The sequence below is a fragment of the Corvus hawaiiensis genome, chromosome 3, assembly GCF_020740725.1.
Source record: "Corvus hawaiiensis isolate bCorHaw1 chromosome 3, bCorHaw1.pri.cur, whole genome shotgun sequence".
In the NCBI taxonomy this organism is placed as follows: domain Eukaryota; kingdom Metazoa; phylum Chordata; class Aves; order Passeriformes; family Corvidae; genus Corvus; species Corvus hawaiiensis.
In genome coordinates, this window is record NC_063215.1 from 55075245 (window position 1) to 55103167 (window position 27923).

At 42.2% G+C, this 27923-nt stretch overlaps 1 protein-coding gene across 2 annotated transcripts in view; it reads left to right on the forward strand.

Annotated features, from left to right (window-relative positions):
* The first annotated feature begins 433 nt into the window (after nucleotides 1-433).
* Nucleotides 434-27923, forward strand: part of RSPO3 (R-spondin 3) — a 61567-nt gene continuing 34077 nt past the window's right edge. The window contains exons 1-2 of one of the 2 annotated variants that reach the window (XM_048299337.1): nucleotides 434-670; nucleotides 893-1038. In XM_048299337.1, the coding sequence (XP_048155294.1) occupies nucleotides 594-670; nucleotides 893-1038 (223 nt within the window). In that variant the 5' untranslated portion in view covers nucleotides 434-593. Of the gene's footprint in view, nucleotides 682-892; nucleotides 1039-27923 lie in introns of both variants that reach the window. The other variant, XM_048299338.1, reaches the window with a different exon arrangement.

Sequence of the window (27923 nt, forward strand, 5' to 3'; positions counted from 1 at the left end):
CGGCGAGTGGGGGCGTCCCTCCCCACGGAGGGGCCGGGGTGCCGGGGGCAGCGGCAGCTCCGCGGAGACCCCGGGAAGGCCGGCGGCGGAGGGGAGGCGAGCGGAAACCTTCGGGGGCGGGGGTGGGGGGCTGCCAGCGAGGCTGCAGAGCCCCGCCGCCCTCGGGCCCCGCTGCCGGAGGATGCTCGGGCGTCGATGCCCCGAGGGGGCTCGGCCGGGCGCGGGGAGCCTCCCCCCGCCGTGCCGGGGCGCTGGGGCTCGCCTCCTCCCGGCCCGCCCCGCCCCGGGGCCTCTCCCCCGGGGCACCGCTCAGGAGCAGCTCCCGCATGAAGCCCGGGGGCTCCTGGTCGGCGGGCGGGAGAGCCGGGGGGGCCCGGCCCACCTGCGCCCGGCGGCTGGCGGTGCCCGCGGCGCAGAGCGCGGCTGCTCCGGAGCGGCGGCGGCGGGGCTGGGTCCTCCCTCTGCCCCCCCGCCGCTCCCGCCCTCGCACACTCCTCTCCCACCGCCATCCATCCATCCGTCCTGTCGGCACCTCGCCCGCCCGGCGCACACACGGGCGCGCACAGCCGCACGCACCCCGGCACCCTCACAACATGCTGCCGGCCACCGGCCCGGCATGGACCCCGGCGGCGGCTGCTCGGCTCCTCTCCGCTGCTGACTCCCCTCTGAGGTTTGCGGCAGGTAGCGGGGCAGACTGCTGGAAAGTGCAATAGGAAAAGCGAAGGGGAAGGGAAAAAAAAAAAAAAAAAAAAGGAAGGAAAAAAAAAAAGGAAAAAAAAGGCAAAAGCCATCAAGCCGGCCAAGCCCAGCTTTGGATCTCAGTGCAGGTATTTCTGCTGCTGTGTTCATCCCTTGCCGCCTACCACCCCGGTTTATTATTTCTTTTTTTAAGGAAAGAAAAAAAGGACGAAAAGGAGAAGTCGAACTCTCAAAGGGTTACTATGCAATTGCGACTGATTTCTTGGTTTTTCATCACTTTGAACTTTATGGAATACATTGGCAGCCAGCACGCCTCCAGGGTACGGCGACAGGGAAGAAGTAAGTGCGAAGAGATCTATACTTTGATAACTTCTGCTTCCTCTCGTTGTGCTGTTCACCTGTCCGGGGGGTTCCGTGTCCCCGGTGCCCAGGCGAGTGCGCTGGGAACTAAATCCCGCGTCAGCGGCGCGGCTGAGCAGATTTGCAGGCAGTTTCATTCAGTTGGAGGGATGAAGGCGATTTTTGACCTATCTCTGCTCTTCTTTCTCACCTCACCGGGATGAGCAGCGCGGGCTCTGAGAAGACCTGCGTCTGGTGCTTTACATTTTAATGTCTGGTAAAAGGGAACGTCCTTTCTTAGGTCTTTCCTCTTTCTGAAGGGAAAGGGAGAAGACACGACAGGTAACTTTTTGCGGGTATGCCCTAAATGCTTTTCTTCATCCCGGTCAAGGAGCCCCCTTCCCAAGAACGGGCAGTACAGATTATCGCTCTAGGTTAAGCCTGGCGCCCGGCGATGCGGAGAGAGGCTGGGGTGTCGCGGCTCTGTCCGGCCCGTTGGCTTTTAGCCTCCGCTCGCCACTAGTCACCCATCACCACTGTCCTGGGACTGTGGCTCCTGAATTTTTAAATTTTTAAAATTTTAATCCCATGGGATGATGCGAGTTCTTCTCTTCTGATTTAACCGGCCCCTGTCCATCTCCGCCTGGATTCGGGGCAGAGGCAGGAGGCAGGCGGGGGCCTGGGTGCGAGGGGCAGTACCCAGGTTGCTGGCAGAAGCTCCCTGGGAGCTGTCGCCCAGAGGAAGAGAGAGCCCCCCGTCATCGGGAAGGAAAGAACAGGGAAGCAGCAGCGAGTCGCCCCCTTGGAAAGTCGCTGTCCAGGTCGTGGGGCGCTGCCACGGGCAGGCGGGCTCTCGCTCCGGCGTCAGGGTGCGGCGTGGGCTCGAATCCGCGGTGACACCCCCGGCAGTGCCGCCGGTCGGAGCTCTGCCGTGACCCTGCCGCAGGGAGCCGTGGATGAGGCGGGATGAGGCAGCAGGGGCCGCCGGGACGCGCCCCCGACCCGGCCTCGCCACCCCGCCTGCATCGGACCCGCCGCTGTTTCTGGGGAGGAGGAATTTTCTGCGCACCTACCGCGGAGGGGCTGCTCGTGCCTGTCCGCTCTCCCTGACAGCTGCAGACACCGAGGAAATGTCATAAAACACAGCAGTCTGCGTTTAATCAGCAAGAAGTAACTGAGTTACTTCCTCAGGGAGGGGAGGTAGTATTATTTTAATTTTCTCCTGCTCAGCCTTCGCTCCCTTGCCCTGCTTGGCACTGCTGGCCCTTGAAAGCCTCCTTTGTATGGTTTGCCTCCTGCAAACAAGGTTTGATTCACCTAAAGTGCCCCTAAAGCGGAGCTGAGGACGAGAGAGACCGGGGCTCCAGCCCTCCGATCCCCACGGCCTCACAGCGAGGGAGCACTAAGGGCTAAGTAAAACATGTCAGGGCATCCGATTTATTATCCTTGGCAAGGGAGGGCTCCGCAGCCTCCATCACTTCCCACCCGCTCCTTTAACCCCTGGCGACCGCGGGCCCGCAAGCTGCGGCTGCCCCCCACCCCCAGCCCTAGCGGTACCCCGGCGGGCGCGGCAGAGGTTCAGCCCCGGGCTGGGGGCACGGCAGGGCTCGGGGGGCCGGAACGCCCGCGGGGCGAGGGTCGCGGAGCGGGGCCCCCTCCGCCCGGACGTGCTCCGGCACCTGGTGCGCGGCGCGCCGGGCCAGCGCCGGGCCGGCGGCGACCTCTGCTGTCCCGTGCCGCGGCGGGCAGCCCGCGGCTGCAGGTGCTCAGCTCGCGTCGCACGGCTCGGCCCGGCCCGGCCCGGCCCGGGAGCTGCCCCACTTTGGGCGGGACAAGGCAGGTCTGCCTCCTGCCCCCGGCCGCTCAGCGCTGCAAGCGTGGGGACAGACGCGGTGTACTCTCCAGGCGAAGGCCGTCCCACCTCGATCGTCCTCAGACAACCGGCAGAGCAGGGTAACTTTCGGGAAATAGAGGCGGAAGTGTTGGCCGCGAATATTTAGCTGGTTGGTACACCGTGGAGAAGGTATCGAGCACTTGCTCAAAGTTTTATGGTTAAAATGCAAGAGTTAAGATAAATTCACAGCAGAACAAGTGTGTGGAAAATCACAGCTGGAGAGTCAGAATGGAAATCTGGCTTGTTATTTTGGCAGTGAAGTCAAAAAGCCTTTCAGAACACCTCACCTGGACGTGCTATACATCGTCTACTGGCCGAGGTCTTCAAATCCAGCTGGTTGTAAAACATGATTTGGCATAAACAGTGGTTACTTGGCTTGAAGCAAAAAATTAGAGAGTGAGTGTTTATGAAAGTTACTATAAAAGTGGTTACGGTCACTTGCAGTAATCACTTTGGCTTTAAAAACCTATGAATCGCTGTTAGTAAAGAGTGCATCTTGAAATAAATTACAGTGTGCAGATAAAGAAGACACCTGTCAAATTCATCTACTATGTGCAAGACTTTCCCTGGATTTCTGTTTCTTTTGCTCAGATAGTCTCCTTTAATCATAAATCATAGGCACATTTCTAGGGAAGTGTTTTTAAATTTCTCTTTAACCTGCTTATTTTTAAATATAGTACAAATAACTTCCCATCAAGAAGTCAGTGAGTCCATGTTACTTCATTTTGTTTACTATCAGAGTCCTCCATTCCATGTATTATATTGTAGACTTACATATTTAAACATAAAAAGACTACATAATCTGAATTGACTAATTCAGAATATGCCATGCCAGACTCTCAGCTGGTATAAATTGAAGTTCGTTTGTTAAATTACCCCATCAGAAGGATCTGGTCCTGAAGCATTACTTATTTTGTACCTATTGCCAAAGTAATCCTTTCTATGAGGAACATTTAGTTTGCAATCCTTTTGCTCTCCAAACTCCTACTGAAGTTTTTAGTTGAAGAATCCTAAATTTCTGTCCCATGATCAGTAGTAAAGATATAGTTGGCTGTGGAGAGATAAAACTCCTCTGAAGTCAACAACAAAGTGCAGACTGATGTTCGGGTCCAGAATTAGACACGGAACACAATCAATAAAAGTTTGAAAGCAAACATACAGTTAGCAGAGAAATTTGGGGTTTTATTCTGATAAGAGCAATTAAGATTAACGAAGTTGCTTGTTTGAGTCTTACAAGACAGAGTAATATGCAGCTGAATATAGACTAGCATACCAATAAGTAAGAATTTCTATGTATTGGCCAGTGACTGCAGTTTGCTTAGAAAAAAGGAGGATTAAGTCAATAGTTCCAAAATATTTTGGCTCTGCAGGCCACTACCAACTCCCAAAACTTAGTACTGACAGTTATGTACATCTCTTACTGACCTTCTAATGGACAGAAATGAAATATTATTTGCTGCGGGTCTGTAGATGCCTGGCAGACCATTTGCCATGACCCTGTGGACTAGCAGCGAGCCATGGACTAAATTTGGAAATCTAGAATAAGCAAGGTGATAGAAAATTCCGTATTTCTACTTCACTCCTACATTTGTGACAAAAATAACCTGTATGACTTTGTGGAAGTGCAGTTTGGATGTAGAGCTCCCATGATTATTGGTAGCCCATAAAATTTTCAAATTTTCTCCTGCCTTTCACTACTTTCACTATAACAGCCTGTTCAGGCTACCCGGCCTTCCCTTCCCTTCCCTTCCCTTCCCTTCCCTTCCCTTCCCTTCCCTTCCCTTCCCTTCCCTTCCCTTCCCTTCCCTTCCCTTCCCTTCCCTTCCCTTCCCTTCCCTTCCCTTCCCTTCCCTTCCCTTCCCTTCCCTTCCCTTCCCTTCCCTTCCCTTCCCTTCCCTTCCCTTCCCTTCCCTTCCTTTCCTTTCCTTTCCTTCCTTCCTGTCTCCCTTCCATTGCTCTTCTGTCCAGTCCTCTGCTGATGCGGGACTACAGATCTTCCAGAATGTGCTTCTGGTCACAATTAGTAGTGGAGGGCTCCAGTCTGCAAACACTTTGCATCTCTGGTTTGCATTCAGCTACTTACAAACTCAAAATTAGGGAGGTGTGTAACAGCCCATTTGTAAACATAGCTATATAAATTAAAACAAATCAGGAAAATACTGACAAAACACCAACTGGTGAAATTATATCTTCAGTCTTTTTATACTCTTGTTTGTGCAGGGTGTAATTCACATTGAGGTAGAATGTCAGCAAGAAGAGAAGAATTACATTATTAGTTAAAATAACGCTTCATTTTAGAAGCAATACTTTTAACAGTTCACCACCTATATATATATATATATATATATATATGTATGTTTAGGGTTGGCATGTCACAGATGGCAGTACTACAGAGTTGGTATGTAATATAGATGTTGTTACCAATTTCTAAAAATATAAATAATTTTGTATCTCAGTGCAACAGTTTAAAGCAGAAGTTAGCCAAGCAAGCAGCCATCAAGAAGCCCCCCCTTGGGCAGGACTGAATTACTGTTAGTTCTCTTTCAAAGTGTTTGAATGCTGCTGATAATTTTTTTCTGTGATGTCTTCATATTAGCATTGTTGTGGGTAGATATTTAGCTGGTGACAAGAGGGTCTTTTTTTTTTGCAATGAAGCTATATCTCTCATTTTTGGGTGAGAATCTGTTCATTTAAAAATAGACAGTAAAATTCCTATTGTAGTCCTCAGAAGCAGAAGCTTCTGTTCCATCGTGTTGTCGTAAGCTGTGAACATATCTCATTGTAGTGATATCTAAAAAATTAAATATCAGAAAATCATTACCCATCGCTGAAAGATTTAGAAGCGTGATAGGGATAGACTGCTTGTGTTGTTATTTTTTTTAATAACTCTATGTGTATGTAAATCTGTACCTGATCATACCAGCATATGTGGAATGATAAGTGTTGTTATCCCAGAAGACTAAAGGGCTTTACTGACCAGTTCCCATTTCATACCTGACATCTGAAAGGGTGATAATTTCAATTTCTTTTTCTATCACCTACTGAAGACATTTCTTATACTATATAAAATTCATGTTAGACTTTAAAAACACGTATTACCACAACTTCTCAAAGACATTGATGTAGGACGGTACACCTGAAAATACATTAAAAGTCCTATTTGTCTCTGCAGACAGAATAAAATACTACTATTATTAGTGAGATGGTTTTAGAGCTTGAACCTGCCTACTTTGCTTTCAGTGGAGAAGGTACTATGGACTTGGCTGGAGCTGGACTGAGCTTTTTCCTGTAGGACCTCAGGATACATTTTGAGTTTGGAAGAAATGCTGCATTAAAATACTTGTAAAATTGCATGATTCAAATATGTACAGCCCCTAAAGAGGATAAAACAATGCCTTGTATCTTTCAAAACTATGATATATTACCTGCTTGGGAGGCAATCTCTTTCTTAATCATATGAAAAGTACAACTACTTTACTACTTCCACCTATTGAGCCAACTGAAGCCAAACAAGTTAACCGAGACTAATTTCTTCTTTTGAGCTTTGCCCTTAGTGTATCAAGCCTTTGCCAATCCCCATTCTGCTGTTTCGTCTTGCAATAAATTTTGCACTGGAGACAATGGAAGTTATACCTGATAAAATCTGAGCTAGAACTCAAAAATCAGACTTACTCATTGTTTCTCTTGCTTAGCATGCTCATTTTACTTTCTGGTCTGCAAAGCAAGTATGCTGGCTTGAGCACTGCACTTTATCGCTAACATTAACAAGCTGTCTGTCATTTCATAGCCAATCATTTACAGACAGTCACTACTAGCTACACTTCTCCATTAAAACTATGAATGTTATTAAGAATGATTTTTCCCCTGCAGTAGATTGTCCCTTTTGCTTGAAATTAAATTAAAAGTTGTGAAAGCTTGGTGGAGGAGATATAAAAGCTAATAAAAAATAATATTTTTGTCTCACTTCTAATTTTGGAGTCTGAACTACTCAAAATCACTTTGCTAATTTTTTTGCCAAAATAATTCTGAACAAAGCAATCTTATCAGATGACAAAAGGCAGCTGAAACCATGTACATTTTTATACAAAAGTCTGTCTGTCTGCTATTACCACAAACAACGCTTCAGAAAAAAGTACTCAGAGAACATTTATTCATGCAAAACCTGCTATGGCTGTCAAAAAAAAAAAAAAAAGACGAGAGCTACAACTTTTTTTTAAATAATTGAATAACTGAGTTTTTGGTGACAGCAGAATGATTACAATTAGATGCTTTGTCATAATAAAATCTAACAGATTTTATTAATGAGTACTTTAACCTTGTTTTTGTTGCTAGTTCCGAGCAGTGCGATGAGCAATGCTACTTGAGAAGGAACGATTGTACTACAGTTGTACGACAGCTGACTAATAAACTTTTTTGTGTGTTTCAATTTCTCGATTATGAGCTATCGACCTTGCATTTTAAAATGTTAGTGTTATTTACTCCTGCGATCAAACATAGCAGCCACTGAAGCAAAGGAGCCACAAAACACATCTTGCTCCAGTGCTCCTAGGCAAGAACTCATCTATGGGGACCAGAGCTGAACTCAGAGAGCCTTTGGTTGTGGCAGGGGCACCGAGCTCCTGCCAGCTCCAAGCAGCACCCCAGCCTTGCACTGGTATTTTGGCTCCACACACCAGAATAATTAGGGGGAGCAACATAAAGGAATGCTTATAGTAATACTTCTAAATAAAAGTAAAACCCCAAACCACAGGTTTACACCAAGTTCTGGTAGTGCTGCTATAAACTTTATCCTTTCAAGCTTCAATTTTACATCCTGACAGGTTTTGTGTTTAAAATTGCAAGGTCCTAGATGGGATTTCAGACTTCTGATATTTTCTGCAGGGTAAAGAATATTTTGGGGCACTGTAAAATGAAACAGGAGGTCATTGATAGATGTTGGGATAGTAACGATGTGTGATTCCTGTGGCTTCCTGTAAAGTGCAAGGGCAAACACAGGCTCACTTCCAAGAACAGGACATGAGGTGCCTAAGGTGTGTCTGGGACAGGATTTAAATATGAGTCCCTCACCTTCAATGATGCTTAATTTCCACCTCACCCTTGACACATGGACATTTCTCAGATACTTTGTCATTTCTAACATGATGTTTCATCTTACTGGCATTGAACATCTATCTGAGCTCAGGTCCCTCCATGCAGAGACTGAGATTCTCTCTTAAAGAAACCCTGTGTAAAAAAAATGCAATGAATAAATTGTGACAAATAATAAGTATATCAATGCAAAGTTCCTCCACACGGAGCACACAATATTGCAGATGATTGCTTACTGACATTGGAATACAGTCACATGTGTTCCTGCACCGTACCCAGCCCTCAAGCCCTTGCCTTTCCTGTGCAAACTAAAATTGCTGGGAGCAATGACCCGAGATTGCATGCAAATCCAGGTGAAGAAACCTCAGTTTATTAGAGCATATCAACACAGGTAGGCTAGAGTCATGCTATATGGAAGAATTAATTTAGCTTAATTTTTCAGTTCCTGGCCAAATATTTTAGCAGCTAAGTTTTTGGATACATTAAGAGGCAACAAGGCTGCCGCTCCCTTCTTGGTGTGTTTCGAAAGAAAAGAGCGAGTTCTCCTTTCTTTTGTTGAAGAACATACTGGTTTGCAGTGCTGTGTAGTAGTGCCAGGGCACCTAAATGCCCTGGACATCCAGGATTTGATAGTTTCTGACCTCATCTTTTCAGACTAGGTTGAGACTCCTTTGTTCAGCGTGGGGACTGGGTTTTGTCCCTTTTGTAGGCACCCAACTCTTCTCACCTATTAAAAGGCAACTGAAATATCTTGCTGAGAGCTGCCAACTGTTCTTTGATGGAGGTGTCAATGGAGGACATCATGACACAAAGCAGGGATGTTCCGAACATCAGAAATCCTTTACCAAGCACCAGCTCATCCACCCCTCTTCTTCCCAAATAACTCCCTGCCTACACGGCTTCCCTGGTGATAGTTACAGCAGAGGTAGGGCTTGAGATATTTTAACTCAGCTTCCCTACAGAGTAAGGCTCTGTTTCAAGGGGAAGGAAGACAAGGTTCTCACGTGAACCAGAATCGTAGGAGCAACCAGCTGGTGGAACGAGATTTCCATTGCGTTTTTTGAAAAACTTTTATGAATATCCACATGAACCAGAGCTACTAAAGCCTGACACTTTAATATGTTTACAAAGTTTATGTATGTTATCAGCACATGCAATACTCCCAACAGGATTTATTACAGGTTTCTTTAGCAACGACACTTTTTATCATAACAGCTTAACTGGTCAGAGAGAGGAAAACAGCCAGTTTCTCCAGAGTGTGCCTCCCACGCACACTTACCCAGCATTATTGCATTGCTTATTCATGAAGATTACACAAACCAGTGTAATCAGCAAGTGTTTCATAAACTTATTTCCTTTTCATAGAATATTCATAATTAATTTCACTTTTTTCTATGCCACTGAATAATGAGTTGCTGGTGTTATTTTACTTGATGTTACTGCCGAGTGAAGAACTAGCCCTCCAAAATACAAAAGTGGGAGCAAAGGCTGTTGATTCAACATGGGAGTCAGAAGATGTTAAGTGCAAATATTTCGCCAACACATGGGGATGGATGAAGATTCCAGAAAGTTTTAGTATAACACAGAACTAAAAATAATCAGCTGAGATGAGACCTCCTTGTGCTGGGCACGCTGGCCGCAGATGTCTAATAGACAAGATCCTGAAGGCCTGGAAGGCAAATAAATGACATGATTTTGTGTTTTGCAAAAAAACCCAAAAAAACCAACCCACAACAGTTTCTGTTTTGCAGTCCAAAATGAAATCACACATTTGTCTCTTGTGTTTATGTTTTATGAAGAGTTAGGCAATTGACAAGTTTCAGAGTTGAGGGAGTATTAAAAGGGAAAGTAGAATTCTGTATGAGCGTGTAGAATTTATAACTTGTGCTATGTCCTAGACAAGTATTTTTAAGACCAAGGCCCCGACTTCAGGAATGAAACTATTTAAATGTGCTTTTTAAGCTACTAATTGAGGGGAAGTTTCAGAGGTGTGAAAATCTGTCAGTAGGATTCAATTTCGAGTGAATGTCAGCAAAAGGACATCTTCATGGCTGCTTAGGTCATACATTATTTCTGAAGAATAGACCAAAGTCATTTTGAGGAACAGGTAAACATAAAAACAAGTTCCCCTAGACAGATTATGGATAAAATTGTTGGGTTTTTTCTCCATTTGCATAATTTGTTTCTGCTAAAAACCTACAAAATCAACATGATTTGAAAGTGCTTATTCTCTTCCATGACTGGATACCATGTTCTTTCATCTGAGTGATTAACTAAGATACTACTCCTGCTCTAAAGCCCCAGCTTCTTTCTAAAATACGTCTTAGAACAAGCAAGCTGTCACATTACTACCTCCGAGTTAAGTATATCTGAGCAAATAATCTAACAAGTGGTGACATATATTGTGGCTGTGTGGTCTCAATCACTCTATGAAAGGTGAAAATCATGGAGGAGGTTTCAAATAGGCTTTCATTTATAAGGTATCTACATATTGTATCTGGATACTCTGATAACCACAAGTCTTCCCAAGCTTTATGGAGATTAGAAGCACTGGGTGGGGAGTGACCAGCGTGGGGGGATCTTACTACTCGTTACCAGGATCTGGCTGGCCACAAAGGAAACTGTGAACTGTACCCTTTCAAGATAAGGACAGGGTGCTAATAACCTTTCTGAAATCACATCATTTCCAGCTACTCAGTGAGCAGAGAAGTTCATTTCTCCCTCAGGATAAATCACATCTGAGTCCAGATAAAATAGATTAATCAAAAGAGCAGCCTTCTCTTGTATTTCCATGCTTCCTTGATTATGTGAGAGAGGAGGATTCTAACCATAACTACCACTAAAAGAACACCAACCATTATGAAAGTCAATCCATATTCCTTTCTGAAACCTTGCATAATTTCTTGAAAAGTGAGTTATTCATCTATGGAACTTGCTGTTTGAGCCTTCTAGTCTGGTTCCATGACTGGCTGTGGTTACTTCTGGGAAAAGGAAAAAGGGCCTGTGTTTTTCATCTGGAAGTATGCAGAGACCTTGGACACATCTTGTTCAAAAGAGATCAGTCACAGAAATTGCAGTACTGCATATAAGAGAGTTTACTCAGAAGTAGAATCTTCCATCTCATATTCCTTGACTCCTACATAAACTTTCTCTGGCTTATATAGTTAATTCCTTGGAACCTCCTGACCCTACAGCTGTTGTCCTAGAATTGGAAAAACTCATGCTCATGCATTGTGATTTCTTCCTTCTCCCCTACACATTAATATCTATGTCTGTATATACACATTCACACACATACACGAAAGTTCACATCAACACAAGCAAGAATTAAATTATTTTCACTTTGAAATTGTCTTAAAATATAGATGAAATGCATGCTGATAACCTCAGATAGAAGTTGACTCCACGTGGAGTCCTTTGGTTTGTTTGAAAACTCCATCTCTTCTCCCTCTGTTCTTATAATCTGTTTGGTCATGGAAAGCAAAACAATTATTTTTATGCAGGTCAAACCAAATGCTGAATTAAAAAATAACAAAAAAAATTTCCTGAGAAGCCTGGTAGGGGACCCTCTTTTCTTTCTGATGAGCTCAGCGTGTTTAAAACTGTACCAGAAAGTTATATGGACCCTTCCCTTTTTGGTTCTGAAACTTTCCTTGCTTTTCAAATGACCTGTATCACTAGGCTGGGAATTTTACTTGGCCACTTGGAAGGAAGGCATTGCTCCATAGGTTGTGCTCTGGGCAGGGAATATTGGTGGTGCCAGTGAAAAAGAGTCCTTCCTTGCCGCTGTGACAAGGCAGCAGCACTGCTGCTAATGTTCCTGGGGTTTGACCAGGCATATGGGTGCATTTCTGTAACTGCATCTCTGCATGTGCAAGGAAAGACAATATTCCTCTATTTATCAGCAGACAGAAATGTCCCAATCATAAGACACATGCCATACTAACCCGAGGTTTTCAATTAAAGTCTCTGCATTGCTTGTAATGGGAGATGGTTTAGGCAGAATAAACATGTCATAAAGGCTAAGGGACTGATTCTGCTTCTAGTTACAACTCATGTTGGGAAGCAAATATCTCACAGAGCCCTGCCAGCGTAAAATTTGTATGTGCACAGAATCCAGCCTAAATGTTTATACAGGCTACTAAAAAAACCATAAGTGGGAGTTTTTTGTTGCAAATCACCAAGAGGAGCAGAAATGCAGTCTGCAATTCTCTTTGTGAGTTGCTGGTACAGGACATGAAGGTATTCCACTGTCTTGTCAGAGAACAGCTGCAATTTGCCACTTAAAATTGTAGGAGGGATACTTTTACGGCTTTCCCCATGCTGTACTTATTCACCCTGCCCAGCACTGTGTATTCCTGAGTATTTTCCTTCCCTGCCTTCCCTCTCTTCCTACAGATATTGAACTTGAGCACTAATTCTCGAAGTAGTGCCTGACGTAATTCACAGAGTGAGAACATGCACCAGACCAGACTAGCTAAATAAGTGAGCACAGGAATAGACCCAAAATGTTGCATTTTCTGAAGTGGCAAGTGGTAGAAGAAGTAATAAGTCTAGATCAGCTCCATTAGCCTGCCAGATTTAATACAGGCATGATCCATGTCCTCCTCACAATCCGTGCAACACCTGAATCCAACCCAAGCCTACTGGAAGTAAGAACTAGCAGGTGAATGCATTGAACCAGAACAGACATGCCAGAATTCACATGTGATCATGTACCAAACATAAAGGGTGTACAATAATGTGCCTTTTGTCAAACCAATTTTTAAAATATTTATTTTCTCATAGTCTTAGCAATTTCTGTTCTTCCTTAGTGTAACCCCAAAGAAACATGTCTTTAGTGTTGCCTCACCCTCACTCCCCTGTTTGTACCTACAAGCAAGTTTCTTCCTCGGCATACTTTTCCCTTTCGATGCCAAGCCACAGATTTTTGCAACTTAATGTTCTGAGACCAGGGTTTTGGGGAGAAATGGTGGAAAGAGAAAGAACGCCCTTGAGCTGTGGTGTGATGACTTGATGATAGCAGTGGGTTTCTTGGTGAGAGAAAAGAAGCAGTGAACAACTTCTTTGATTTACAAAGACAAATTATAAAAACAAGCCATGAATCTCTGCATATACAGAAAGATGTGAATCCTTGGAGCCTATGTCAGACATAAGGAAGGATGGGAAGATTTGCATAGAATAATAGAGAATGTAGCCCTGAGGTCTATCAAATACAAGAATGTCAAGTGTGGAGTTTGTAAAGTGGTGAACTATTCTGAAGGCGTTAGCTGGCAGGAAACAAGTCTATGGCTGTTTGACCAAGCATAGATACCAAATTATTCACCCAGTTTGTCTACTGCTCTCCCCTTCAGGGACCAGCAGAAAAAATGTACTGTTTGTAAAAATACTGTGAGGGGAGGAAAGCCCCCTCCATAATGTTGTGATTTTCCCCACCACTTTATCAGGGATTGTCAAGATGTGTAGCAGGGCAACTGACATCAACTGAGTACAGCTTACAAAATCATCCTCCTTAGCTGCAGACAGGATGGGCAGCAGAGTTCCTCAGCTGAACTGCAATGTGCAGCTTTGCTCACTGCACTCTCTAAGCAATTCCCAGCTTTTGTAATGTCTAATGGTCCTAACTTTCCCTATGCCAAGCCCTTTCTCGAACACATTTAATTCCTCAATAAAGCTCTGCACATCTCTATTCTCTCTTGTGACAGGAGTTGAATAATGTCCACAGATGGAAATATCTACTCCTCCTCTTGGCTTGCTGTGGAGCCATAACCCCCCTCCCCCAATATATTCAGTCTAAGTGGATTTACAGAGTTAGTCTGACAATTTCTGAAATAAAAATCCTCTGGTTCACGGCAGAGTGCAAGCACTGCTGTCTCTACAGGCTGGCCAGTGCTTCTTGCTTTTCTTTAAGATGGACTCCCTCCCATGACGCAGGGTCAGAGGAGGTACCGCACCCCATCCAGCCGTCGGCCTCGTGTTGAGACAGCTCTCACAACTGCCAGTTCTTCTTGAAGGTTTTACAATGAAAAAGTTTCAAACAAACATCAGATGAAAGCAATTTTGAGTCTAAACCAAGCATGGCCATGTTTGCATTGGTGATTTATTGGTGAAAGTCATCAGCTCCTATTACCTTTTTCTTGAGCCATGCAGTTCTCTGGCTTCCAGACATTTCTAGGACCTGATTCTTTTCCTATTGAAGTTAATGGGAGGTTTTGCCACTGATTTCAATAGGAGGCCTCTAACTTTCCAACCTTCTGCCTATAGAGGCTTGAAGTGCTTCCAGGTTTCCATCATAGTCTGCGGTTCCCCTCTTTAAGTCAATTGGACATTAACAGATTGCCTGGGTCCACACCTTTGGATAGAGAAAAGCTCCAGATCTGATTCAGCGCTCACTCACACACCAGCTTTATACCCCGGCGGAGTTCCTCCTGATTTATATTGGCAGGAGAGTGATGTCCAATGTTACTTATGCCTGGGTCATTGCCAGAAGAACACAGAGAGAATTCAAGTCACTTGTTATCCCCTTCCCCGCACCTCTCAATCACAGCATAAATGTATGTACATATACGTGGATATATTAGAATCATCTGGACTCTTTTATGTTATTTGCCATTGAAACTGACTTCAAATTCAAGTTTTAAAGTTGAAATAACAAAGAAGGAAAAAAGAGTCAGAAGGGAGCCAGCTGCAAGGGTACTCACAATTTTCATCAGTCTATGGGACACTCCTAATAACATATTTTACTACTTTGTAGTGAACTTTCTTTGCTTCTGCCATAAATATATTCCCTATGCTGTAAATGAATAGCTTGCAAGCTCAGTAAAGTTAATATAGAAGAATAAATCTTAACTACCTAATGTCAGGTCAGAAATATAAATCTTATCTAATATGCCAGGTCAGAAGGAAAGAATACTTTTCGCTGAAAATAGCAAATACTTTCCAGTGCAGAGTAGGAACTTATTTTTCTCTTTAAAAAAATGTGCTGCCCCTAATAAGATGGGTTGAACAGTCTCTTTTTAGAATCTCCAAAAGAAAAATAAACACATAGAGCAGAGTTAATTTATAAAATGCTCCAAAGTTTATCTTGGCAGAACAGTTGTAGGCAGTGAGAGTTCTCTCCCTCTCACACATGCATTCACACACACACACACAGACACACACACACATCTCAAAATTAGGACAGGCCCTTAAAATAGCAAATGCTACAGAAAACTTACATATCTGGTAAATTTATAGATTCTTATTCATGCAAGGCTCTCATTTTCAAGTCAATAGAAATTTTTCCAAAGAAAGACAACAATCCTTGGTGCCTTTTTGTGTAAGTACAGACCTGCTGTGTCACAGTGGGGTATTGCGAGGCACACAAGTGCCTCGTGTCTCAGGTCCCCCTCCCATGTACCAGCACTTCTGCCAGCTGTAAAGCAGCAATGCAGCCACCATCCCCTCCTCCTGCCTGCCCAAGATCCCACTTGCTGGACACAGCTGGACAGCCTGGTGGGCGATCTGCTAGCCAGCTGCTGCTGGCATGTAGGTCCCTCACAGTAGCCACAGGCTCCTACTGCTGCCCATCCTCTTGTTCTTCCTCCACACCTTCTTCTCACACCCCATTCTCATCAGAGCCAAGGTATCTTCAGAGGCTGGGGAGATGAAGCCCACCAAGGACTTTCTTTCAGCCTCACAGGATTGGCTTTATTTATTTTAAAGTCCATATCAGCCTGCGCCAGGGAGCCACAACAACAGGGAAATACTGCAGGTTCCAGATCCACCAGCCAAGAGATTGTCCAAGAGCACAGTGGGTGCTATGCTGGCATCCCCAAACAATTTGGAGCTCCTCCACCTCTTGTAGCAGCCACGGGCCTTTCATACAGTTTATTTACTTCAGTGTCTGCAAAGCAAACAGTCAGTCATTTCCCTCAAGATAAACAAGAATAGAGACAGTTTTACATGACCAAAGCACAACTGGATTGTGGGGTGTGCACAGTCCTCTGGACCGTTCCTGCTCTGTGCCACCAAGTTACATAATGCAGAACCTGTCTCACAAAAACCCCACAGAAGAACGCAACAAGTAGGTTCTTCTCTCTTCCCTCTTCCCACTTCTCTCTTGTCTCGTCCCTCTTTTTTCTCTCCTTTTTGGCTGCTGGGAAGTTGCCAGTAATGTCCAGCATTTGTTCTGACAACTGTTCTACTGTAAATATTTAGAAGAATCCATTAGAGATTAAACAAAGTGTAAGTAACTGCTCCTAAGTGATAACTCTTATTAATGTTTGCAGCTATAGATGCTTTACAAATGCATATGGAAGTCCTGCCTCTAGGCTGCTTGTAAGAAAGGGCAAGACAGAAGGCAGCAACCAGAACACAGTGTAATTTGAGCATCAGTGTGTTATCATTACAAATATCAGCACAGAGACAGCATTCTGTAGTGTGTGTACCATGCTTGCAAATCTTCCAGACAGCAACGGGTAGAGTGCGTTACCCTGACCAATGTATTTTACATGATCCGTATAAAGCCACGAAAGTACTTGGAGTCCCTGTTAAGACATCTTTGCTTTTCTCTGGTCTGCCCCAAAAATATAACCTCCCCCTCCCAAAAAAAAACCAAACCCAAACCACCAAGTCCCATTCCACCTCAAAATGTATTAAGAATGGTCATGTGTTACAGGGGAAAAGACAAGCACTGGTCAGGTGGATTTTTTAACTCTTACTGTATTCCAAAATTTTACTGTTCATACAGAATCTTAAATGTTCCCTGTGCAGTAGGATGTTAGTAGCAGAGAAGGGATGAACACTAACACTGTTCTGGAGGTCATTATAAAATACTTAAGAAGTAATTCTAGCAGAAGTCTCTGTCCAGTGGACATAATTTTGAGAATAAAAAATGCTGCATTTACAACAAACTGAGATAAACAAAGATGTATAAACACATCTACATGTAAGCCAATTTCTTTGCTTAAAAAACAGATGATGTTCTAGGAACACAGTGACCAGCAGATATATGTCTATGCATGTGCATACCATAGCAGACTTTTCTATCATAACAGAGATTGGTGATACAGATTTTTAAAATTTTAATTACTTTATTTATTGTCAGTAAGTAGAGTGTGCTGGTTCTAATGCAGAAGGGGTAAAAATTGGATCACAGCGTTTAACTACAGTGTCCACCTTGAACAGATTAGGTCCTGCAAGAAGAAGGCCCGGAGCTTATCCAGACCACTTATGATGCTTTCCCAAGGTGGTAGTGTCTGGTACTCACAAATAATGCATGTAAGGCAGACCTCTTAGCATCACATCTAATTTGTAAAGCTAGCAGTCTCCTTCTCACTTCTTGTCCCCTTACCTTAAATAAAATGTCTGGATAGTGCCCAGTTATTCTAGACATCAATCTGTGCTCATCCTTTCCAGTCAGTTTCATAGTCATATCCAACCTTTCAAAATTAGTTACCATTTTCCATACATGAGTTTAGATCTTTACTGGAGAAATAGCTAAAAGCAACCTGGACAGCTGGGAGGGTTGGGTATGAGCTACTGTGCAGGAATGTGCTGAATTGGTGCATATTCCCACCTCTGACCATGGTGACTTACAGAGTTGGTGGCTTCCGTGTCACAGCAGGGAAGAAGGTAGGAGGTAAGGCAATTTATCTTCTACTGTACTTCCATGTGTGCATATATAGGAGCTTCAGAAGGCCAAGCAGAAGAGATACTCATGCTCTAGAAAAGCTGTAGCGGGGCACACTCAGTGGTCTCTTCAAGAAAGAGAAACATTAGTAAGCTAGTGGGCTTGGATAGCTGAGACCAACTGAAGTTGCTTGGCACAAAACTCCCCTAAATGATTATTCACCTTAAAATAATAACAGCAAGATGCAGATGCAAGAATGCACCAGACTTTTCAAAAACTGTACAAATATCAGTTCATTTTTCATATTAATCCTCTTTTTACAAGAGGACATTTTCCTGAGTTTTCAAAAATTGTAGACGAGGCAGATAAGTTATCTTCTAAGACTAGCCAACAACAGTGATCTCATTTTAAGAGACACAGACCACTTGCAAATCTTGCTAAAGTCTGGGTGATCAGACCTCTTTATCTCAATGAATCTCAAGGATCTTTCACTGGATAATTTGGCAGAGATCTGTTGATATTTAGAGGACAGTGACATTTGGCTCAAATAAATAAATAATTTCACCTCATCCCTTGACTGCAGATACTGAAAGTATGAACATCAACAACCGAGCTAGCCACTGGACATAAAATGGCAGCGCCTAGGCTACCTCATCCCAAGGCAGAGGTCTAAAATAGTTCAGATGGATTGAGCCCTACAAGTGTTTATTTGCCTCCAATGTTTACAAAGTCTGCTGTCCCCAAGCCCAGAGGATCTCCCCCTCTTCATCCACAGAAGAATTAAACTTCTCAAGACAGATGTTGACTCTTTAGGAGCCTGGACAGCTGGCTCAGCCATGGATGTCCAAATCTGCCGTACCTACAAAGGAAAACAAATTCCAGCATGGGTCCTTAAGTGCAGGCACCTTAATTTTTAAAACTGAACAGAAAACTTTCAGAGGTCCTAAATTGTAGATAAAAGGCAACCAAACCTCCAGAGCTCTTAACTCCTACTCTGGAGCCGTGCTTGAATGTTCAAGGGCAGCAGAGATTTTAACTATGCATCATTTTAGGGGGATTGCTGGGATATCATTATGCCTCAAGTTTGTCATGCTGTGGGCCATTCTCACCTATTTTACAACTTAATGGCCAGAATGAAAACAATTGTTTCTCAAAATTTGCTGTTCAGTGTTAAGTTACAGCTTAAGCACATGCAATTTGAGTATGAAACTGCTGACTGAAAATAGAAATACGTTACAGCCACGTAGCTGAAATGTGAATGCACACACTGGGGACAGTGGGAGTGGGGATCCCTTTCAGTGAGGACAGGTTACACCTTTAGACCAGCAGTCACACTGTAATGGGGATGAAAGAAAAGTATAAAAAGGGAGGCTATAATTATAAAGGTAATTTTTCTTCTTTTGTTTCCAGCCATACTGGCTGAGGGAATATGCTGTTTAGGGTAATGGTGTCTCTAAGTTCTGTATAGGACAGCACCATTAACACTCCTGCAGATGCTAATTTGAAGAAAGAAAGTGGAATATATGCCATAGTTCATAAAAGACAGTACCAGTGAACAACTTGGCTGGTTTTTCCTTCAGTTTTTTGAAAGAGGAGGAGTACTGCATTATTTCACTCCTTTTTTTATATAAAACAACATTCCATCTTCACATCTTCTTTAAAATACTAACTTACTAGCGCTTTTTAAAAATTTTCTTTGATATAAAGAATAAAAAAAATGAGCAAGAGAGGATACAGTTGAAGAAATTTAGATACATGTTTAGGCTTTAAAGAAATGAAAAGGTATTGTTTATTTTGTTTTGTCAGTAATTTCATATGTATGTTAAACTGGATTAGACAAGTGGCTAAGACACAACAAGAGAAAATTATGTGACATTAAAAGGATACTTTCTTGATATTCTCCCACTCTCCATTGTGTACAAATATATAATGGTAAAATCAACAAGTCTGCAACCACCTGTTTGCTTACACTGATGCCTCATTCAGCAGATATGCTACATTGAAGCCTTATTAGACATAAAAATCCAATTTTCTTCACAAGGCAACAATGTGGAGTTTCTTATAAGGAAATTAATGTTTATTTTATTTCTGAAATCTCCCGTAAAACAAGTAGTTCTCAAATCACAAAGAAAACATTGGATCATCACCTAATATTAGAAATGTGGCACTTTTATTTGCTTTTATCCACAATTATTTATTTCTCTCTCTTTTTTTTTTTTTAATATCATTAGAATTCGATTGATAAGCATAACACAACCCACTGGGAGTTAGAAAACCGTGTCATTGCTGCTACTATCTTAAGGCAAAATGCTAACAAAAGGCTGGCTTGCCAACAGGTGCCCCTAGAAGGGGTACAGCAGCAAGGAATGTCTGAAAATGCCCAGCATAAACTGTTGGATCCACTCAATGGTTCCTTTCTCAGGCACAACAATTTATGGTTAAGCAACAGCATGCTTTTAAAAAGATATCTCACCTCTGATTTGAAACGTACACGTGACTGAGATTATACAGCCTCCCTGAGACTGCTGCAATGATTTTATCTACCAAGGCTTTCTGAATTTTGTCTTAATTAATGCAGTTCAATCTCACTGATACCTATTTCCAACTACTGATCCATTCTATCTTTACTACCAGTAGCAGATATCTTTACAGCATAGGTATTTCAGGGGCAATGCTTTGTTACCAACTGCCTTTTATTTTTTTTCCTGCCTAGAGAAAGAGCTGCTGTTGTGAAGTGTGCCTCAAACAAGGCTGGTTTTGGAGAAAGCAGTCCCCTAAGCTAGTTGCAGATTTTACTATGCTTTTTTATCTCTAAGAGCAGGCATGACTGAGGCCTCAGCATAGCTGAGCTCAGCCCTGCTCTATGCCAGTGAAAGGCTTTTGCTGATAAATGTTCATGTACCTGTTCTTTGCTTAGAAAGTTGTTACAGGAGAATTGGGGCAGGATCTAACACTGTGCTGTCCCCATGTAGTGACCAAGAAACTGTGTTCCTGCTGGAAGTGAAGAGATGAGGACATCCTAATTTCCCTCATTGTTGTGCCCTGCCTGCCACCAGCAGCTCTCAAGCACTATGAAGCAACAAGACTCTTCAGAGCTTTAAGATCTTAATCCCTGGTACTGAACGATTGCTGTGGCATGGGCATTGGGATGGCTGTGCCTCCTTGCAATACAAAGCAGAATAAGGCCAATAGCAACGTATCTGGATTTGCTGGCAAGAGTCACAGCTTCAACCCGAGAGGTTCCCCAAATGTCTCAATCCAGACTGGTTATAGCAGCCATCAGACAGGCAGTGCATTTCCCATTCTTCTCCAAACATGTGTTGTTAAAGGTAAAATGGCCCCTAAAGCCTTTACTTACATCATGGAGCTGCATCTCATTTGATTGTTATAAAGTGCTTTGAGGACCACAGGGTGAAAAGTACTACAGAACTGCACATATATTTGGAGTCTTACTGCTGCTGTTGCTATGTGATTATATAATTTTCTCAGGGGTTTTAAGCATGGTTGAAATCACGATAGTTTGCAATAATTATACTTACTCTCTTTTTCCCATGTCCATGATAAACTTTGTAAATGTTTTTCCGATCATTTGGCCTCCTTTTTATTTAGCTTGCCTTTGAACACCTCTTTCTAATTTTCTGTGAGAACACCCTTTTGGTACTGGCTTTTTTCCATATGGAGTGTTACATATGATGTTGGTATAGAAAGTATTACATGGCAAACAGCAGATTTAAGCTGAAAAAGGTACTTTAGAGATTAATGAACAGCTTTGAGTCTCTCCTTTTATAGGACACTGGTTTGATTCTTACTGAAATCAAAGCAATCTGTTTGCCTTCCTGTGAGGATATAGTTTAGCAGCCCTTTATAAAAGTATTTAGTAATCTGAGAGCTGAACACCTTTATACTAAAAAAGCACTGAAATTATCATTGTTGAGTCCCTCACTGAGACACAAAGGAACAGGGCTGCTGACTCCAAGCACTGTAGGAATCTTACTCCCAAATATAGTGGCAATGATTTAAAATGCATGAACATTAATTTTAAAAAGTTAATAAAGTAGTGCTAGAAGCCTTTCATAAGTCTTTTGAATTCACACAGCTATGCTTTTCTCTGCAGTATTAGGGAAGAGAATTTTTTTCCAATCTTCTAAAAAGAAGAAGAAAAGAATAATGGTTCTGCTCTCTGGAACACCATGAAAACATAGTCATTATGTTGAAAATATTTGATATTTTATTTTCCCCAATACAAAATCACCTAAAACTACTGAGAAGGTAAAAAATAGAAATGTTTAAACTTTGAATTAGTTAATGACTGAGAAGTTCAAGTCATTATTTTCGAAGTTAGTATGTTAGGAGTTAGGCTTTTGCCTGCTTTAGGAAGATAAGTGTCTGCTCCAGGCACAAGAGCCTTCATTCAAGAAAGAGTCCTTAATTTTAATCAGGTATTTAAGTCTAATTGAAGTCAAGGGGTCTGTAACACATGTGTGTATGTAACCATATGCTGATGTGCTTTTTCGAATGGGGAGGAATTTAATCATGGGCTTACATGGTAATTGTATGGGGGTTTTTTTCCAATTTGGTCTGGGTAGGCAGAAAGTAGCATAAAAGGGATCAAGAAACATTGAAGCTTGTTAACTTAGTGCTCAGTGTAGAGGAGAAAAGGAGCCTTTTATTTCCCTGAAATTTCTGACCTTTTTTGTTATTTTTCTTCTCCCTGTTGCTCTTTGCTCACCAACCACAGCTCTCATTTGCTGTGGACAATTCCCAAAGGGAACATTCCTCGCTGGAGTAACTTACCCAGCTCTTTTCCTTAATTTACAGTGAGTACAGCACCCCTTGCAGAATCCATAGCAGACCCTTTGGCTGCAAGCCAGTGCTAATAGTATGTTTTCCAATAATCTAATCTCTTCAGTTGCAGAGCAGAAATCAGAAAGTTAAAAGAACTGGCTTCTCAACTTGTCTCAGTCTGCCTTTGAAATCTGTGCATGGAAATGTTGTGCGAATAACTACAATAAATTGTTACCACACTTGCACCCATGACTCAATAGTTGTGCCCATAACAATCTGATGTATATGAGAGAACTCTCTATAAAGCAAAGTTTAATGTGATGCCAGGAACAGACTCTCTCATGAAGGCTTGCTGTGCAAAGAAGCCAGAAATGTCAGCCAAAGCTGAGGACATATCATAAATATCCATGAATTAAACACCTCACAATCCTAAGAGATAGGTATTGTTTCTCCTTTGCAGATGAAAAAATAGAAGTTTTGGCTTTGTCATGTATGAACTTCAAAGTTTGGCTCTAGAAGTGAAGTAGCAATTCTTTGACTGGACTCCTGAATAAATAGCTGCATTTTCAGACCTCTGAACACCTGCATCTTCCACAGACATTCTGAAAAGGAGGGTATATACACAGGAATGAAGCAGGAGATAGTTGTGTCACTGGAGGTCCTAGGTTTGAAAATGTAGATTATAGTGCTTTACAATGCTAGAAAGGGACCATAACCAGCCAACTTTATCAACCTTCAAACCTAAACCCCCTAACTTTCTTCAAAGACACGTAACTCAGTGGTATTGTTAGGGAAAGACAAAGTAACTAGATGCTGAAAGTTAACCTTTTATTTTCTTCCACATGGTTTCTTTTTCATGTGTGCTGGACTGTATATATTTTTCCTTTGGAGGCAGGGAATTGACACCATCACAATAATTTTTCCCAATTTCTAACATTATGCAGAGCTCTGGTGGTCTACAGATTACAAGTTGATAACTGGGTCCATCGTTCTACCCCAGGAGTGGATCCCTTCATGTATGATTTTGATTGCTGCCACCAGGAGCATGTGTTTGTTGGGTACTCGGGGTAGCAGTTTGCTACCTCTGTGAGCCAAATGGCGTGACTGGCTTCATGCAAGTCCAGGAGGTCAAGGAGCAAGTTAAAGAGGATGTTTTCATTCTAGGGCACAGTTTAGTCTTTCCTTTCACTTAGTCCATTTTGGCATCTGCTTGTGACATTTTTTAGCACAATTTTTCTACAGCAGCCTGGCATTTTGAGTGGTGTTGTTGCGGTCATCTCACATCCAAGCCCTGTCTCATGGCAGCCCAACGTGGTGGCAAGCCACTAGCCACCAGCTGAGCTGCCAAATAGTCATCACATTGGATGCTTTAAAAATAACGGCTGTGATTTCATGTTTTTCTAATATCTAGGGGATGTGTGGTTTTCACTGAAGCCTAACTAATTGTTGGTATAACTTACGTTAAACAGTTCTATTTGTAGTAATGGGTTCTTTTTCTATCATTCATTCTGCATCAGCTTAACTTTAATTAAGTTACAGCGTGACAAAACAGAACGGAACAGTCCTTTCTTCCTCATTACCGGAGTTATTAGAAGTATGTTCTTCAACAGAGCATGTTGCAAAATGCTAAGGATATTTTGCAAGCTGGCTAAGGCATCCAACACCTGAAAAAGCATCTCTCTTAGGCCACAAAACAGCAAATGGATCATTTTCTTGTGCAAGAGCTTGGATAGGAAGAGATATCTTGCAAATTTGTACTTGCATGTGCAGAGCAAGGTTAAACACGCACCTTCAGGATGCTGCTCTGATCCAGCCTAAATTATGTGATGCCTACCATTGTTACCAGTTAAATACTTCAACAAAAGCATATTTTTATGACCACTTCTTCAATTGTGTATAAAAAGTGTCAGATGTCCCTTTGGATGTGCATCAGCGATATTAAATAATGTATTAGACAAATAAAAAAGTCATCCTTAAAATTTATAGTTCATAGTTTGCCCATTAATCTTTCCAAATGTGGGGGGTTTTTTTCAGTTTAGGCTAAAGACAAATTTTAAAGACAAATTAGACTTTTCTTTTCATATTTTTTGCTGTTGTACAGAAACATTAAAATGGCTTCAAAATGATTGACTTTGCAGCTCTTACTATAAAAGGTTTAATAAGACTAATAACACTAACCCAAAGTTTCCTAGATATTTAATTATTGATTTTATATATAATTATTGGGCTACGGGGTTTTGTTTTTCTTTGCCTAATATTATCAATAGGTGGCCTCAGTTTATTTTTTTTTATTGTAGAATTTCTTTTTTCTTTTAAATTGAAATTCTGTATCTTATAATTCCTTATCACTTTTCCAGTGTTGCTATTGCTATTTTAAGTTAAAGCCTCAGACAATAATTAATGGAATAAAATTCCATTAGAAGATGTCACTCTTTAAAAATAGAAATATTTTATCAAATATTTTGACAAAATTTTGTCAAAATTTATTTTCAAACAACTGAAAGCATGTATTCCAAACTAAGTGAATCAGATTATCTTTTTATTCTTGTGGCATGTTTAATTTTTTTGCATTGTATGGTAATTTTCAATGAATCCCACTTTCAAAAATCCATGTACAATCACATTCCTCTCATCCTCTGTAGATGTGATCCTTATGGGCAGACACTGAAGCAGAGCAAAAGATTCATAAAGACTTTTAATCAATTAAACTGATTTCCTGGTTTCTGCACATCCTCTCCAGGGCATCCTCAAGAAGCTGGAGCAGCCTGGAAGCTTTTAGCCTTAGATAGCAGGGGAGGTGGTGGCCATGGGGCTCCCCTTACCGGGAAGAATGTGGATGAAGGTGTGTACAAGGGACCTGTCTCCATCCTGCATTGACCCAGCAGCTGCAGGGGGTGTTTTCTACTCTGGAGGTGGTAGCAAAGGGACAACAGGGCACTTGGTCTATGTAGCCACTGGCTGCTACATTGACCTACAGCCCTGTGCAGTCTGCAGCTTCTCTTTTCAAATACAGCCTGTGCGTAAGCTTTCAATTAATTTAACTATCCGGAAAGTTTGATGTGCATTATACTGTTAATTGGATTGGGGATAACAAACATACTATTACAGATGTTACATTAATTAAAAAAAAAAAAAACCCAAACCAAAAACCAAACAGAAGTTTTAATTCATTTTCTCTTCCAATCAATTTAGCTGATTGGTGTGCAAATCCTCAGGGAAGTGGTGGTGTACCACCACAAAGAAAATGCACTGTTTCTCTGCCTCAGCACAAAATGGATGATAGCCTTGATTTCGTCCCCAGCACCCCAATAATTCAGCTCAAATACTTTGTAGCACAGCTGTAGCTCAACAGTGAACTGCCTGCTGTGTGTCACTGCAGTGATGTCAGATGTATGATGGTTTTGGGGAAGTGAATGATGCTCCGTGTGAGCGCTAAATTTCTTTCATGTGGGTGAGCTTGTGAGGCAGTGAAGCTGGTTGGGAGGGAAAGGCTCAGACTTCAAAGGGAGGGCAGCACGCAGAAGGGGTGATGAAGCAAGCCCTAACTACGTGCCATTCATAGTTACTTCACTAGAAAATCCAGGCACACAGAGCTGTTGAACTGAGTCAGTTTCTCAGGAAGCGGATGCCTACTTAAATCTCACCCATCCTATTATTTAATCCCAATTCAAACAGGCCATCCAGTCACACTGCCCTCGAAAAATCAGATAACTGTCCTCCAAACCATGAACTACCCCAATGTTGATTAACACATTAGTGAAATCCTCACCCCTTTTTCTTCACAGGAGTTTTACTATTGACTTTAGTGGCCCAGGACTCTTGTCAGTGAGTCCAAGCTGACTGGTGATAATGTCTCTTGTCTGTTTTCCACTGGAGTTGAATTTGATTTCATATCATACTGTTCACATTTTGCACTCAGAAACTTTTCACTTCTTCCTCTTCTAGACTAGCATGAGTCGCAGTGACATGAGGGAAAGGTGAAAACAGTTGCATCATCATTTGCTGAGTGTTGATAGCACATGCACTGCTACACAGCACTGAAGCAGAGAAGCGGTCACTAGGCCTGGTATTTTAATCATTAATTTCAACTTGGAATTTTGGACAGTTTTTTGTGTCACTGGCAGATAGATGGCCCAGTCAGCCTGGCTAAGTTAGCCCTTTTCCTTCATGAAAATTTGAGATCAGAGTTTTTCCTTGCTGCAAATTATAGAACACAATTTTTAGAGATCTTCCAGCACTGTGATATTCCTTAGTACCTACACTATGACTTGAAATCTTGATGTGAGTCTTGAATTTAAAGAGACAGGTTCCATTTCAATGTTTGCAAGGCGTCAGTCCAGAACCATTCCACTGCGAGCAACATACTTGGGGCTTCCAGTTAGCTTCAGTATGGTATGAATTTAATCGTTACTCAGAAAGAAATCATTTCATTCAGTACAAACTTTTGATCAGTTCCACTTAGGAAAATATATTAAATTGAGAGGATATTAAGTAATTGACCAAAGGCTCATTTGAGCTCCGCCAAGGCAGTGGGCTGGCTTGCTGTCTGACTTATTAATTTTTTAACGCTGTAAACATGGTAGTAGAAAATCATAGTTTCAACATGGTATTACAGGCTTTTGCTGTCTAAACCCTTCTCCCTAGTCCCCAGCATGGAAAGTAAAATCTGTTACATCCTGCTGCTCTTTCTGTGGTTTCTGAAACAAAACTTTGAGAGAAAAACTCTGGTCTCAAAAGACCCTGTGGGAAATGAGAAACTTGCAAATGCTACTGTAGTTGTGTAATGTTGACAGTATGAGCTGAGTGATCCTTATACAGATTGGAAATACACAAGCATCTGTGTAATACGCAACAATAAGAGTCTCCAGCATGTTAGGAGAACAAAACAGGAGAAGCAAATGGGGTGTGGGGGGTACAGGCTCTGCTGCCACCAGGATAGCCTAAGCTTTGTTAGAAGCACAAAAACGGTAGATGGAACACTACCATCAAGAAGAAAGTCAAGCATTTTTCAAAGAGCAAGCATGTAGAATATACATTTTTGCTTCTTTACTCAGTAGAAGCATTCATGTTTTGTATGGAAGAGAATGGAGAGTCAAGGGAGTCACAGAGATGTTGACAACTTTGTTTTTAGAGTTCTGTGTCCATACAAACAGTATAAAATCAGCTGGAGATCTTCATGACAGCAATTCGCAGGATTAGAGTATTAAAATACTATCTATATGTGCATCAAACATAGTCTCTTTCTAAAAGTCACACCTCATTTTTATCTGAGCACAGATGCTTTACTTGCAAGTAGCTGAATCTGACAACTGTCATAACATGCTGGTTATACAATTATTAGGTTACTACAATTACTAAGTTACAACTTTTAATAGATCACATGCTTACCTTTCTATAACAGCTCTTTTTATTTGGACAATAAGAGGGAGATTATGTAATTGAGTTTTACATTTTTGAAGAAATTCATAATGTATAGTCTTGAAGGCTGGGTATGTGGAAACAACT